A 16,910-nucleotide genomic window follows, 5' to 3' on the forward strand; every position below is an offset into this window, starting at 1 on the left:
TTTCAACAAAACCAAAAAACAATATTTATGATTTAATTGCTTTCATCATAATTTTCCATTTTTGAAATATATCTTCTTTTTGTTGAATAGTGTATTTTTGTCTGAATTGTATTGAGGAAGAAGATTCTAAGTGATTGACATTCCTTGAATATAGGGATTTTATGTATATGGGATAGAAAATATAGAGAATGCTTTCCTATTCTAAGTAGACGTGTTGTACAAGAATAGGGTTGCTATTGTATATAAGGATGTAACCTTCTTTGAATTAATTGAATAGAAAATCACTTTCAACCATAAACTTTACATGGTATCAGAGCGGCTACGCTCTTGAGACCTGAAATTCTAAAAACCCTAGAGAAACACAAACACAAACCTTACCCCAATGGCTGAAGAGGATGCATCCAAAGCCGTGATTCAATCCGAGCCGCAGGGATCAAAGTCCAAAACGCCTTGGGAGAATTCGAATCATCCACTCTGTATCCTTCCTTCGGATCAGCCAGGGACTGTTCTTGCTGAAATTCTGGAAGGAGATAACTATGTGACATGGGAGAGTTCGATGCAGATGGCTCTCGTGATTAAGAACAAGATGGGGTTCATTGATGGATCCCAAGAGAAACCAACTCACAACCCTCCCGAGCAGCTGCAATGGGAGAGATGTAACACACTGGTGAAATCGTGGCTTATAGCTGCGATGACGAAGGAAATTTCAAAAAGTGTGATTCACTGCAAGACTACTAAAGCTGTTTGGGATGACTTAAAGGAGAGATTTGCTCAAGTCAATACAGTCTCTCTTTATGAACTGGAATCTTCCATATATACTTGTGAACAGGGGACGAGCTCCGTAACCACATTCTTTACGAAGCTTAAAGGCCTCTGGGATCAAAAGGAGGCGCTCTGTAAACTTCCAGCTTGTACTTGTGATGCGAATGAAGCTGTGAAGAGTTATGTAGACACTCAGATGACATTGAAGTTCCTAATGGGTTTAAATGATAATTTTGCTCAGACCAGAAGCAACATTATAGGAATGGAACCTTTTCCCAATTTGAACAAGGCGTATTCTTTAGCACTGCGACATGAGAAGCAACTGGAGGTATCAAGTACCAAGCCAACTGCTGCAACTGAGAGTGCTACGTTTGCAGTCAAGAAGTCTGGAGGAGAAGGGAATCGGTTCACTCGAGAAGGCACAAGGGCAAGAAGATGGTGTGAAAAGTGCAAAGTGGACAACCATGATACTCAATACTGTAGAGCACACCTAACGTGTACCTTCTGTGAAGGTACTGGCCATTCTTACAATTTTTGTAGGCGGAGGAAGAAGCTGATGGGGGAAACCACAAATAATGGGAAGCGAGAAGGACAGAACTCCAAGTCCAGGGCCAATTTCGTTGGTGAAGGAAAAGAAGGAGACATGACCGACTTTCCTCTTTCACAAGGGGAGTGTCAACAAATGATTGGGCTATTAAACAAGATCAAGAATGGGGCTGGTAATTCCAATGAAGGCAGACACCTATTGGAGATGCTGAATTCATCATCTTCTTCTTCCACAAATCTTGTCGGTAACATTCCAAATTATGAGGAGATGTCAGGTACAATTTGTGCTGTTTCACAAAATAATAAGCAAGTAGTATGGATATTGGATAGTGGTGCCAGTGATCATGTGGTATGCAATTTTGATTTACTCACCCATGCTAAAGCGGTACATAATCGCAGCGTGCGTCTACCTAATAACACCAGGTTGCACGTGTCACATGTTGGGACAGTTCGTTTTTCACCCAACTTCACACTCCACAATGTCCTATGTGTTCCCCTATTTTACTTGAATCTCATATCTGTGAGCAAGCTAGTATTGGATTCTTTTTACGTGACTATATTCATTCGACGAGTTTGTTTTGTACAGGACCTTCGCTCGGGCGCGGTGATTGGGACGGGAGCTGAACGGGAAGGGCTTTACTGTCTCACAATGCCTAAGGAAGGAACATGCAACGTCGTCCACACCAAACAACAAAAACCTTGGCATGAAAGATTAGGCCATCCCTCTCGCAAAGTTTCATCGTTATTTCCCTTTTTGCACAATAAAGCTAGTGATTCAAGCCGTTGTTCCATTTGTCCTCTAGCCAAACAAACTCGCAATCCATTTCCTTTGAGTACATCTATTAGTAATGGTTGTTTTGAATTAATTCATGTTGATATTTGGGGTGGGTACCATGTTCCCACTATTTCTGGTGCTAAGTATTTCCTCACTATAGTTGATGATCACACAAGATGCACTTGGGTTTATCTTATGCATCACAAATCAGAAGCTAGGCAGTTACTCATTTCTTTCATTTGCATGGTTGAAACACAATTTGATATCAAAGTCAAAATTGTTAGGAGTGATAATGGTCCGGAATTTCAATGTGTTGATTTTTATTCTTCAAAGGGAATTTTGCATCAAACAAGTTGTGTTAACACACCACAACAAAATGGTATCGCTGAACGCAAACATCGTCATCTTCTCAATGTAGCTCGAGCACTCCTCTTCCAATCCAATCTTCCTAAAGAATTTTGGGGTGATGCCATACTCACTGCTGCCTATTTAATTAACCGTACCCCATCGTCTGTTTTACAAGGACAAACTCCATTCGAAAAACTCTTCCACAAAGCACCCACCTATACTCATTTGCGAGTTTTTGGATGTCGCTGCTTTGTTTCCTCTCATCCACTCAAACCGAGCAAATTTGATCCTCGCTCAAGGGAGTGCATTTTTCTAGGATATCCTAGTAATCAAAAGGGGTACAAAGTCTATTGCATTGAAGAACAGAAAACACTAGTTTCTCGGGATGTCATATTTTTTGAGCATGAGTTTCCCAGTCCAACTCCAAGTCTATCTTCCGAATCAGTTCCACCTCGGTTTACTCCTCTCTCCTTGCCCATCAGTTCCCACAACCTTCCTATTTGTGAGGATGATACTTCTGAGCCCATCCCTGAGCCAACTCCACTCCAGGCCGATCTCTCTACACCTTTTTCTCCTACTCCACACGCACCCACCACTGCCGACACCCCATCTCCAGACATATCTCCATCCCCAGTCATCTCTCCACATCCTCTTGTGCCACCACCACATACTTCCGCGCCTGCTCCGCCTCCCCGACGGTCTAGCCGCGCCACCACAGTACCCACTACGTTGCAGGACTTCCATATTGAGGCCAAGCTTCCTTCCCGCTCCCCATCGTCACCGTCTCCGAGCACCGAAGGTTCCTCTGGTACGCCTCATTCTCTTGCTCAAGTTCTTTCATATACACAGCTTTCACAGGATCATAGAAACTTTGTGGCTAACATTTCCCTTGTCAAAGAGCCTCACACTTTTTCTCAGGCTGCCACTGACCCAAAATGGCGTGAGGCCATGAACAATGAGATTGCTGCTCTCCAACTCAACAAGACTTGGAGTATAGTTCCTCTTCCACCCGGGAAGAAGGCTATTGGATGTAAGTGGGTATACAAGGTGAAGTACAACCCTGATGGCACTGTTGAACGGTATAAAGCAAGACTCGTTGCGAAGGGCTATAGTCAGGTGGAAGGGATTGATTACCACGAGACATTTGCACCCGTCGCAAAATTGACTACAGTCCGGGTTCTTCTCAGCTTGGCTGCCATGCAAAATTGGCATGTTCATCAACTAGACGTTAACAATGCTTTCCTGCAAGGTGATCTTTCTGAAGAAGTCTACATGGACATTCCTCCTGGTTTTGGACGAAAGGGGGAGAACAATGTCTGCCGTCTGCACAAGTCGCTGTATGGACTCAAGCAGGCTTCCCGCCAGTGGTTCTTGAAGCTTTCCGCTGCTCTTCACACCGGCGGCTTTCGTCAATCTTGGGCAGACTACTCTTTGTTCGTCCGCAACCAGCAGGGAAGGTGTACAGTTTTGTTAGTATATGTGGACGATGTGATTGTGGCAGGAAACAATTTAGAGGACTTGTTGAAGACAAAGCATTTTCTTGCAAAGTGCTTCAAGTTAAAGGACTTGGGCAAACTTCGATACTTCCTTGGCATAGAAGTGGCACGGTAGGACAGGGGGATGGTACTCAGCCAACGCAAATATGCATTGGAAATCCTAGAAGACTCTGGTTTCTTGGGAGCTAAAACTTCGAAAGCTCCTTTTGATCAAAATTTGCAACTGACACATGAAGAAGGAGCTGAGCTTGCTGATGCGTCTCAATACCGTAGGCTCGTGGGTAGGCTTATATATCTAACCATAACCAGGCCCGACCTTGCATATTCGGTGCATGTTTTAAGTCAGTACATGCATAAACCTCGAAAGCCGCACCTAGAAGCTGCATACAAGGTATTACGGTATGTCAAGCATACCCCAGGGCAAGGAATTCTCTTGCCTTCCTATGGACGGTTGGAACTAGAAGCCTTTTGTGATGCTGATTGGGCACGTTGCAAAGATACTCGAAGATCCACCACGGGCTATTGTATTTTCTTTGGTAATTCCCTTGTTTCGTGGAAGTCAAAGAAGCAGAGCACGGTGTCTAGGTCCAGCGCTGAAGCAGAATACAGATCGATGGCCACCACAAGCTGTGAAGTAACTTGGCTTCGCAGCTTAATTACTTCAAGATCTATATGTTCCACAGAGCAAACCCACCAGGTTATTTTGTGACAACAAAGCAGCAATTCATATCTCATCAAATCCGGTTTTCCATGAGAGGACTAAACACATCGAAATTGATTGTCATGTTGTCAGAGAGAAGGTGCAACGTGGAGTAATCAAAACGCAGTACATTCGAAGTAGTGAGCAACCAGCAGATCTTTTCACCAAACCACTGGTTTTGAAACAGTTCAGAATGCTATTACACAAGTTGGGTGTCATCAATATCCACTCCAACTTGAGGGGGAGTATTGAGGAAGAAGATTCTAAGTGATTGACATTCCTTGAATATAGGGATTTTATGTATATGGGATAGAAAATATAGAGAATGCTTTTAAAATATAGGGATTCATTATCTTGGTTGAAGATTTTAAAATCTTTGTTAATCACTAATAATTCAGGATTTGTTGGAGGAGTTACTTCGAAATCAGTGGCAGTAGGGGAAGTTTGATCTTCTTCAATTGTTTCAGTATAATGACTAGTACTAGTGCTTGGTTTGTAATAAGGATAGCTTACTTGTGAGGTTGTTTTGAATCCTTTTAACTTAAAGTTTTTTTAAATCTTTTTCTAATTCATGATCTCTTATTTTTAATTCTTCTGTGGTATCCAAATCTCTAATTTGTAAGGAAGACCTAGAGTTTTGACTTTCCAAGTTGATTTTTACTGTACCATCAAGATATTATTGGATATAATCAAGGTTGAATAAATTATTTTGAATATTAGTTGGGTAACTTTCACTTGTTAATAACCAGTCTTCTGGTAAACTAACATCTGACCATTTAATAGTATGTGGTATTCGTATGTTTGCATTTTCTTGACTATTTTGACTTAATAAAGTTGGGTCTTTTAGACTTTTAGAAATAGCCTAGAAATTCATATTTGTTCCAGTACATTTATAATAGACTCTGTAGATTAAAGATAGAGGTTGAACTCTTTCTAGGGCATGATATCCTGAGGTTTTTATGTTTAAAGTTAAAGCATTTAACATGTGTGGGTTAAGCTAATTGTAAAGTCTGGGTAGCAATCAAAATGGATAGAACCATTATATAGACTTGATTCAATGATTCCGAGATTTCATGTTGTTTACTTAAGGCATAAACTTGTTCTACTGTTTTAACATGATGTTCACTTTTGAAGGATGACATTGACCATTTCTTTTTATAAATTTCTTTACTAGGGACTCTGGGTATATTCTAATCATTAAAATCAATGCAATCATCTGTCTGGTATTCAATTTGTTCTTCATTTACTATATCTGGGATTCTATTTAAACCAGACCTAGAACTAGTGGCTGTAGACTTAGATCTAAAATATCTACTCTTCTTTACAAGCTTATAGGTTTTCTGGGGGATTATCAGAGTCTTCTTTGATTCTTAGGTCAAGAATATATGAAACTAATAAAGTTTTCTTTATTTTCTCTCATGCCTCATATGCTCATGCGTCAACCTAGGACTTATTGTTTGAAAAGAAGAATTCTCTAAAAGTTGGATATAAACAGGAATAGAAGTCAAAGAAGAACTAAAATAAACAATTCAGAAAACCAACTAGCCACTTGGGGGGATGAATGAATAAATAAACACAACACTTATGGCTCTAATACCAAAGGTAGATAGGCAAATGATTTTCGATAAAACATTTATTTTCGATAACACAACACTTATTTTCGATAAAACCATCTATTTGTTTGATCAAAGTTAGATATGCAAATGATTTTCGATTTGACTAATTTTTTGCAAAGATGATCTATGAATAGACGCTTAAAAAATAGACATTCGGATTGTTCAAAAACTACATAGAGTGGGCCCATCTGCCCCATCTCATATTTAACACTAAATGTGGGATCCCACACCTGAAGGGGCCTGTATATATATATATATAGAAAGATTTTCTCTAGAGAGGATGTCCGCATTTTACAAAATTTACGGATGTGGACTATTCGGTCGTCATCCGATAGACAACTGCAAATTTTGGTCGACAGGTGCTGTAGCAAGTTTGGTCGCCAGGGTCTAGCGGATGTCTATGAGATGGCAACCGGATAGTTCACATCTGCAAATTTTATAAAATGCAGATCTCCTCTCTAGAGAAGGACTGTATATATATATAATGCAGATGTCCGCATTTTATAAAATTTGTAGATGTGAACTATCTAGTCGCCATCCCGTAGACATCCGGTAGACCCTGGCGACCAAACTTGCTACAGCACCTGTCGACCAAAATTTGTGGCTGTCTATCGGATGGCGACCGGATAGTTCACATCCATAAATTTTGTAAATGCGGACATCCTCTCTAGAGAAAATCTCTATATATATATGCATGTGAGGGAAGATATTAATGGATAATAATTTGACTTTAGGCCATCGCAAGGTTTCAAGTTGCAGGGACGAATCCACGTTCAAAGGTAAGAGGTTGCCTGACCCCCTAACACCGGCGACCCTTCCCCAACAAAACCCCAAGCCTAGCCGCCGTGACCGCCCAAGCCCAGCCTCCGTAACCCCCCAAGCCTAGCCACCATGACCCCTAAGCCCACCAAGCCTAGCCTAGCCGCCGCCTAACTCCTCTTATCTTCTTATACTATTTGTTGTTCTCCCTTTTTTTTTTTGGTTGGTGATTGTGGAGTTGCAGTCTTGCAAAAGAAGAAGAAGAAGAAAAAAAAAAAAGGAGAAAGAAAACGAAAATGGGTGGGGTGGGATCTGCACCTGCAAGTGGAGTTCTTTCCAATTTTTTTATTCATTTTTTTTTTTTGTATTTTACATCATTTTAAAAGGTTTTATATGGTTTTTTTTTTATTGTTTTTCTTTTTAAGTGGCTATTTTTAAAAGGTAAGTGGTGGGGTTTATGGGTGCCATCTCATTGCCGCGTCATGAGATAACAGTTTTTTTGATGGCTAAACTAATAGAGGTACCTTATTGATACAGATTCGTAGTTGGGGTACTTTAGTGCAACATTTTGAAAGTAAGGTATGAAGTTGAAAAAAATTAAGTAAATAAATAAACATGAGCCTAATGGTCTAATGGATGTTCACCATTTATCCTCAATTCACATTTTCTCAAACTCTAAGCCCTCACTTAGCCCCATCTGCCTGCAAGTCGCCACCGGCCAGCCCCCATCCGTTTGCGACATGCCGCCTCCCGTTGGGTTTTACACCATGACTCTCCGGAATACTTTTTCCTAGATCCGTCACTGTCAAGTTGTTCCTTAAGTTTATTTGAAAAACATATATATCAAATGACATTTGAGGGTTTCGGTGCAATGGCCATGAAAGTTATTTCCATTTCCATGGCCAGCTTAATGCATGAAGAGAATGTAATCCATAATATAAAAATAATACAATAGAGCTCAAGTCCACGTGCCGCAGCGAGCAGGAAAGCGAGTAGGAAGTAACGTTAAAGTGGTCCAAGTTCAAGAAGTGATCGATCGAGAGAGACTGTGAATATTGGAATCTGAGAGACGACGTGCGATGGCGAAAGATCCGGCGAGCCTTCTGCTGCGCGCTTTGCTCTCTCTCTTTATATACATATCTAGTCTTCAATCTATTCCCCTCTGCCAGCTAACAATCCCAATACAATAATTAATTAATAGCATGCAAGTTCATTCATACATCTACAAATATTAATTAATTAATTAATGAACTCATACACTTTTCTCTTGTTCCCATGAGTACTCTATATTAAGACTTCCTAGCTAGCTACTTTAATTTCAGTAAACATATTTTAATTATTCGTTGACTTAAATACAACAATCAGACCCATAACCAACAGCCAATAATATATAATAAAATATTTTAGTTTAAAGCTGTACATATAGGGCTTCTCTACAGTAGTTGTCATTCTGCATATGCATGCCTAAGTACTTGAGCTAGTTTTAGTACCAAATTTCAAGCTCATTATATATTCTCTATCTTTCAATTCAATGGCACATGGCAAGGCCAGAATGCCCATTAATGACTCATGCACTAGTGAGTCCCTTCAAGTTTCTTCAGATCTTTCTGATGGATTTGTGTTTAGAAGCGCCAGTACTACAGCTTATCAACCTGATCATCATGATCAGGTATCCCACTCAGTGATAAACTTCAAAAGTAGTAGTAGTAGTAGAGGGTACAATAGTAATTTCATCCACTGCAGTGAATCTCTGCTTAGTTTTGAGAAAAACGAGCAGAGCAATTACTTGAAGACTGGCAATGATCACAAAGATGATGATGGTGATGAGCATTATCATGACTTGCATCCGCACCATAGTTACCAGCAGTGGAATGATCAGGCAATATTATTAAGTGGTACGTGCAGCAGCATCAGCGACGACCCAATTACACGCCTTTCGGGGGATTTCCATTGTTTTCGGACAGCGAGCAATTACAGCTCCATGCCCAATAATGCCTCAAAAGAAAATCATGCAGATCAGGAGGTTTGTGGGACGTGGTTATACTCTGAACCCACAGTTGTTGGAGATAGCTTCCAGGAATCCGGAACTCAAGAATCAGGCTTTCACAAGCGACCTCATATGGTTTTTATTCCCCAAACCCTTTCCTTCTCTTTCTGCACCAATTAATTTATTTAATTAAACAGGAAATCTTTTCTTGTTAAACGATACATATAGGAAAATTTTCACGAGCAGATGATTCACACCTATTTTTCTTTTTTGCTGATACGTATAGGATGATATGATTCTTGTGTATGTAAGACCTGCACAAGAATCACGTCATCCGATCCTATATTCATCCACAAAAAATAAACGGATATCCTCTCTAGTGAATGACTACATATATATATATATATATATTATATCTATTATCATATTGTTAATCTAAACCATCTATCAAACATAACTTTATTTGAATGTATGACTCGGCCGGATTAAGAAAATTGCAACAGAATATTATAGATGCTTTTCTAATGGACGATGCAGCATTATCAATGCAGGATATTAGATAGGGTTCGAACACTCATAATACAACGTTTGAACATGTACTCATCATGAGTGTTTAAATGTTCTCTCACATCCTTACGTCAGAGAATTCTTGTATAACATGATATTTGACAAAATAAAATTACCCAAATATATAAACATATATAATTTTTTAGTGCTCAAATTTTTATATTCATCTTCCAATTAATAATTTGTTCACAGGGAGAGAGCATGCAACCCTTAAAGAAGCAATGCAATACTAGTGCTATTAAGAAGCCCAAACCCAAGTCAAGTCCCTCAAAGGACCCCCAAAGTATTGCAGCCAAGGTTTGCTTCAATTATACTTATGCAAATTGAATATTAATTAGTTTTGAATCTTGATATTTATTGATCTTTGATAGTGAAATTTAATTGATTGTAAACTAAGAAAAGTATAGAAAAATGAAGTGGTGATCGAAAGAATGCTTGTCTTTCAGAATCGAAGAGAGCGGATTAGCGAGCGGCTTAAGATACTACAGGAACTGGTTCCCAATGGCTGCAAGGTTTGGATTTAATTTCTAACAGACTTGCTATATATTATTTCTAGCTTATGACATAGAGGCATCAATGATCATTATCTTGTAAAGTTGGCTTCCTGTACTATATACTATGTTTTTCGCAATTCTCAAAGTTTTATATATATATATATGCAGGTTGATTTGGTGACCATGTTAGAGAAAGCGATTAGTTATGTCAAATTCCTTCAATTGCAAGTCAAGGTGTGTACCACATAAACAAATTTAATTTAATACAACTATTTGTATATATTATTTTATTTATTTTTTTTTTTTCTAGGAACTATTTGTATTATTTTAACTAACCATCTTATGTACCATTTATTTAATTGTATTTACTCACTTTTATTAAGAAATTAATGGTACACAAAATGGTCAGTGAGATATATATATGATACGTACAAATAGCAGCACTCATTTAAATTTAATATATTGCTTAGATTTCTATGATCCCTTGAAACGCTAGAGGCTTATATATAGATCTTGATTTAGGTGTTGGCAACCGATGAATTTTGGCCTGTTCAAGGCGGGAAAGCTCCCGATATTTCTCAAGTGAAGGAAGCCATTGATGCTATCCTCTCATCCCAGAGAGACACAAGTACAAGCTCAAAGCTGTAATGGGGTACTTGAAAAAGAGGTAATAATAACAAGAGTAACTACGTAGGCAAAATAAGTGCTTTGCAACAATGCAAGGAAATACGTACTTAGCGATATATGTATTGACAACATTTTTTTTCCTCTCCTAGTTATGAATATGTTGTGACCGAATTATATACATACATGTATTCTTTTTAAAACTTTAGAAATGGCTGAAACTCTGACCAAAAATCAAATGATCGAAGGGTGATCTATTATAATCCTATCTCATTTTTTTCAACCTTCATTACCACTTAGGTTAACTAGTTACAAGAACTTAATGCTTCTTGATATATGCGCCTGTGTTTGGGCTCAAATTGGACCAAGCCTTAAGATGGTTAAGGAATTGGGATTAATCTTTACCCTGTGGCTAGTGTGAAAAGCATGTTGCAGGCATGTCAGCAAGTTTGCTAGAGACTTGTAAAGTGTGGGATGTATAAAAAGCATAAGCCTAGCTTTAACCAAACGATTATGGACTGGGTGGAGAACTAGTCCAGTGGAATTAAGGTTGTTTTCTTGCCTAGGTCAGACTATGACTTAGAATTCATCTTGAAACACAAAGAAATGCTACCAAATATATATAAAGTAAAAAATATATAAAGAGTAGTAAAGAAAAACAAAGTAAAGTGACTAAGTGAGACTGAGAGAGAGAGTAAACTTGAATAAGTAAATGTGAGTTACATTAACTTGAAGCTAAATCGAAGTAGTTCGATTACAATGTGAGTTTCAAATAAAAATGCCTCAATCAAGCTAGATAAAGCTTAAAATGGTTGAGAACTAACCTTACAATAGTTAAAATTAACAAGTAACTGCCGGAAAATGGAAACGATACAGTCTATATATACGTCACGTGAAAGAAAATGTGTGTTCATCTACATGAATGTACGCATGTGCGAAAGTGTGGTGGTGTTACCAACAAAAACATTTTCTAGCCTAAATACCCAATTATAATAGTTGGGTTGACATGAAAATATAAATATACAAGTACATGAGATTGAGTGCGGAGAATCTCACCCTTGAAGATCAATCTTGGGATGGACCGTACCCAAGTTAACCAAAGCTCCAATGCCTTCAACTTCTCATTCTCCAAGGGGCGCCCAAGCCTATTGTTTGCCTCAAAATTTCTACAGCCACGTGTCAAGTAGGCCGCGAATCAAGGAAACTGCATTCTTGTTGTGTGCGTTAGGCGTGTCAGTACATGGTCATAAACCGGGTGTACAATTATGAATTTTGCGTGTAAATCTGACTTCCAACCAAAAGACTATGACCGAGGAAGGAATGGGATCTCGGTCTTAGGTTATCACTGCCTTGATGCAAGGACTTTTGAGACGGCATAATGAGATGAAAGTGTCAAAGTGATTTGGTGGGTGATTATAGATGTATGGATGATGGTGTGAAATTAACGAAAATAACAATAAAATAAAATAGTGCAATTAAAATTAAATGCGAAAAATAAAGGTACGACAAAAAAATACAATCAAAACGAAGGTAATCTCTAGAATTAATAAAACTAATGCGAGTGTGAACAACAAAGTGAAAAATCTAACATAATTCTAAACTACGAAAATAATAAATTAAGCAATAAACCTACACTACAAGAAAAAGGAGTTTGGGCGACGAACCTAGTTTCTCTCTCAAAGTCGAATTTCGTCGCCCAAAAGTCTTTGTCAACAGTTTGGTCGCCCAAGCCATGACACCGAAGACTTTGGGCGACGAACAAGTAAATTCTATTGCCCAAAGATACTTGGGGCGACGAATTTGGTTCGTCTCCTAAGGAGACTTTGGGCGACGAACATATTGTTCGTCGCCCAAAGTACGTTTAGGCAGCGGAATTGTTCATCGCTTAAACATACTTTGGGCGATGAAATTCTTATTCCTCTCCCAAATCATGTTTAGGCGGCGGAATTATTTGTTGCCTAAACATACTTTGGGCGACGAAATTCATATTCCTCTTCCAAAGCATGTTTAGGCGACGAAATTATTCGTCGCCTAAACATACTTTGGGCAACGAAATTAATTATTCCTCGCCCAAAGAGTGTTTAGGCAACAAACAATTTCGTCGCCTAAACATATTTATTTAAAAAAAATTTTTTATTTAGATTATATATTCGAATTTTATATTTTAAAAAAATCTTTATTCAAAAACTATATGACATAAAATTAATAAATTTATATATCCAAATATCCATACAAAATAACAACAATTCAATACTATATGCAAATATAATCGATACATACAATCACTAATGGCCCCCTAGGTCAGTAACATCATCGGCACCGGTGGAGGAGTCTGGCATGCACTGGTCAATGTTTGGTGGCAGCACAAACCCAGGTACGATCCTGGCCAACTGGCCGAACATCTGCTCTATCTGATGCACCTTACTCGTCTGTTGTGCATATGCCGCTCTCGATTCTTCTAGCTGAGCCCTCAACAGCTGCACTTCAGTGGACAGGTTGATGAATTCTGCAGATGGCTGAGACGAAGACCCGACGCTGAGATCACGAACCTGACCCGCTCACATTCCGCGTATCTCCCTACCACGCCTAACACCCAGTGTCTCCTTCATAATACGAAGACCGGCATTGCGATCGAGGATTGAGATTGACTCCAACGGAGTGTCCGGAGGGTACTGGCTGGCCACCTCCTCCAAATAACTCGCCTTCTTGGCGAGCATCTTAACCTTCAAAATGTTATACACAAGTTAGAAATTAGGAAATTAAATACAAATATAAAAAAATTGTGAAATAAAACTAAAATATAAAAAACTAACGTGCTTCGCCATACTCTTCTTGTTGCCGGGTCGACCATAAACATCCCTGTAGTTGTCGAGCTCTGGAAACTACGAACCAGCCTAAAAAAGAATGTAATGTTGACAAAAACTTAAACAATACTAAGGAATATATATATTAAATTAAATAATGGCACACTTGACGATATGACTCCACCCAGTATGAGAAGGGCATCGAACCACCATGATGATCAATCCTTGCGAGCGCTTTCCAATTCTTAAGATTGACATTCGACTTCTTCTATTAAATATTAAGCAAAGTGTAAATGCATTAGTGCATATACGATAAAGGAATAACATAAGAAAAAATGTTTTAGAAGTCTTAAAATGATATAACATATCAAAAATTTCGGACTCTGAAAATGAGTGCACAACTACTACCACTGATCAAGCCGAGATGCAATCTCCGGTGCAGGGCTGGCCAATGCCTTATCTGCCGATCCAAACATGTTATATTCGCTGTGCAGCTTGTGCTTCCATTGTGTGTAAACTTTTCTCAATAACTTCTCCATATACCTAGCTACATCTGGATCCTCCATCCAAATGTCATAGTTTACCTAAAAAAAAAGAAATATTAAATTTTTAGGAATGATCAAATTCATCATTTTGTATTAATCGAAATATACTCACTGAGATGGAGCCCATAATGCTCCTCTTAATGACGTCATCAACCTTTTCCCAACTAGGGAAAAGCATGGGGCAGTCGGCACGAATAATCGCCTCGACAAAAGAAGCAAAAGTACTATGGACCTCTTTGCTCGGTCGTAGGTGATCTTTCTCAAGAACGATTCAAATTCTCTCGTTCGTCGTGCGCATGATTCGGGACGCCTTCAACCCTCTACTTATCCCCTTCGTGTTTTTGGAACCTACAAAAGCAAATATAATAATTAATTTCACAGTAATCTTATAATATCTAAATAAACTTAAACCTAAATACAAGTGCTGTGAAAACATTTTTCTTACTCTCTGATGATGAAGTAGTACGAGTGGATGACGCAACATTATCATATGCACCATAACGGTGACCACGTCGGGCCCTCCGTGGCGACAGAATCACAGACCCAATACTCGATAAAAGATCTGGGGCTATCACCGAGGTCGATTCGCCCTGGACTATGAGGCCGACCTGTACTGCAGGGGCGAACTGAGCTGTAGGGGCGGACATGGATGCTGAACTGGACCTCTGAAATTCACCCCTGTTTTAGATCAAACTCATTTGCACAATTCAATAAATATTTATGTTAGTCAAAAAGAAAACTAAAGTAATGACTTACTAATCTAAATCATCATTATCACTTACTAATCTGAATCACCACTAGAAATACTCATTTCATCATCATCTATACCATCAACATCAACATCATCATCATCATCATCATCATCATCATCATCATCAATACCATCAGCTTCATCAGCTTCATCTTCATCATCATCATCATCGATGAAATCATTAACATCAATTCGGGGAAGTGCCCCAAGATCAATTGATAAGACATCGATCTCAATTGGAGTAACGTCATGTATTTCGACTTGTTGTATGATAACATCATTGTTGTATGGATTGGGTATGGTCGAAGATAAATCCTCTTGATAGGCCACGTCATCCTGATTTTCCTTTTCCGGAATATCCCATATATTTCGATTATGAATCATCTAAGCTACTTTCTAACCCACACCCGCCTTAGGATCATCCAGATAACATACTGGTTTCGCCATAGTGGCAATAATAAATGGATCATTCTCATACCATTCAGTGTTTGTGTTCACAGATATTAAGTCATAAACGAGTTTAATACTGTTGTTTCTATTCGGGTCTGTATTAAACCAATGACACTTAAATAACACAACTTGAAAGTGATGCGAGTACAACACTTGATGTACACTCGTCAGCTTGCCGTAGAAATCTACCGTGCTAGTCTCCAAATTCTCTACACAAACCCTGCTATTTTGAGTGCTCAAGATGTCATCTCGTTCTACAGTTAAAAACTTAACTTCATTCACATTACATCTGGAAAACGTTTCAACTCATTGAATGTCACTCGCCAAACTCATTAACTCATTGTATAATGGCGAATTATCATCAATTAGTTTTTCCATCTGTTAAAAGACAATGTAATTAATATATTACAAAAAACATACAAACACATGAACGAACTGATCATTATTGTCAGTAGTCACTTACATGTTCCTTAAACCATTTAGGAAACAATTCTCAATGTTTTTCTCTACACGTTCCTTGTCCCGTCCTGGATAGTCGCGATTCATTAGTTCCTCATGCTCAATGCGTAAGGAGTCAACTTCTTCGCAATTATTGAGTATGAACTAATGAGCCACCTCCATATCGTGTTTCGAGAATTGAACAGTTGGTTTAGGGGCTTAGCCAAATGGTCGTATAATTTGAGAAAAGACAGAAAGTGTCTCATTTTTTTCACCATCGTCATTGTTGCGTTGGGGCTAATTGAATGACGTCTCAACACTGCTGAGATACATTGCACAGTAGGTGATGGATTCATTTGCAATGTATGCCTCCGCTATGGAGCCTTCGGGGTGTGCCCTGTTTCGGACGTACCTTTTGTAATTACCCAACATTCTACAAATGTAAGTACATAGTGAGAAAACTTTTATGAGTAACATAGAGCTAAACTTGGAGAATAGTAACAAAAAGTTTAGGAATTGTTACATTTCTATTGGGTACATCCATCGATAATTGACCGGCCCAGCAAGAATTGCCTTTTGCGGTAAATGTATCATCAAGTGAATCATTATATCAAAAAAGGCCGGTGGAAATATTTGTTCAAATTTGCATAGGATGTACACAATCTCATCTTTCAATTTTGACACGTCCGACACACACAACGTCTTAGCGCATATATGCGGAAAGAACCTCGACAACCCAACAATCGGTTCAACCACATCTTCAGGCAAAAATTTTCGAACACCCACCGGAAGCAGCCGTTGCAATAAAACATGACAATCATGACTTTTCAAGCCCAAAATTTTTCTAGAATCAGTTTTCACATTTTGTGAGATATTGGTCGCATATCCATCTAAAAATGTGATCGATGCAAGAAACTTTAAGAATTATTTCTTATCCCCAGGCTTCACTGTATAAAATGGATGCTTCTTTATCATTTTTTCACCCTTCTTCATTAACCACAAATGTTTTTTGATGCCCATTTCTTGCAAATCTTGTAGAGCCTTAATTGTTTCCTTTGATTTTCCCTCAATGCCCAAAATTGTTCCCACCAAACTTTCGCACACGTTCTTCTCAATATGCATTACATCGAGATTGTGCATGATTTTCAACTTGGACCAGTACTCCAACTCGAAGAATATTGACTTGTTTGTCCAATTTAGATGTGCAGGTGACCTTGACATATTTCGTTCTTTGTTAGAGGGATGTTT

At 38.7% G+C, this 16,910-nt stretch overlaps 1 protein-coding gene across 1 annotated transcript; it reads left to right on the forward strand.

Annotated features, from left to right (window-relative positions):
* The first annotated feature begins 8,533 nt into the window (after positions 1-8,533).
* LOC147283260 (putative transcription factor bHLH086) lies at positions 8,534-10,698 on the forward strand. The gene is made up of 5 exons (XM_086248397.1): positions 8,534-9,124; positions 9,749-9,853; positions 10,003-10,068; positions 10,219-10,284; positions 10,573-10,698. Exons 1-5 carry the CDS (start codon positions 8,534-8,536, stop codon positions 10,696-10,698), a joined length of 954 nt encoding a protein of 317 aa, XP_086104523.1.
* The last annotated feature ends 6,212 nt before the right edge of the window (positions 10,699-16,910 follow it).

Source organism: Dryas octopetala, chromosome 6, assembly GCF_963921425.1.
Source record: "Dryas octopetala chromosome 6, drDryOcto1.1, whole genome shotgun sequence".
NCBI lineage: Eukaryota > Viridiplantae > Streptophyta > Magnoliopsida > Rosales > Rosaceae > Dryas > Dryas octopetala.

Excerpts from the sequence above, each read along its gene's own strand:
- LOC147283260 (XM_086248397.1), top strand. The coding sequence starts at position 8,534 with ATGGCACATGGCAAGGCCAGAATGCCCATTAATGACTCATGCACTAGT. Across the intron at positions 9,854-10,002 it reads CCCAAAGTATTGCAGCCAAG|AATCGAAGAGAGCGGATTAG; the intron begins GTTTGCTTCAAT and ends CTTGTCTTTCAG. Across the intron at positions 10,285-10,572 it reads TCCTTCAATTGCAAGTCAAG|GTGTTGGCAACCGATGAATT; the intron begins GTGTGTACCACA and ends ATCTTGATTTAG.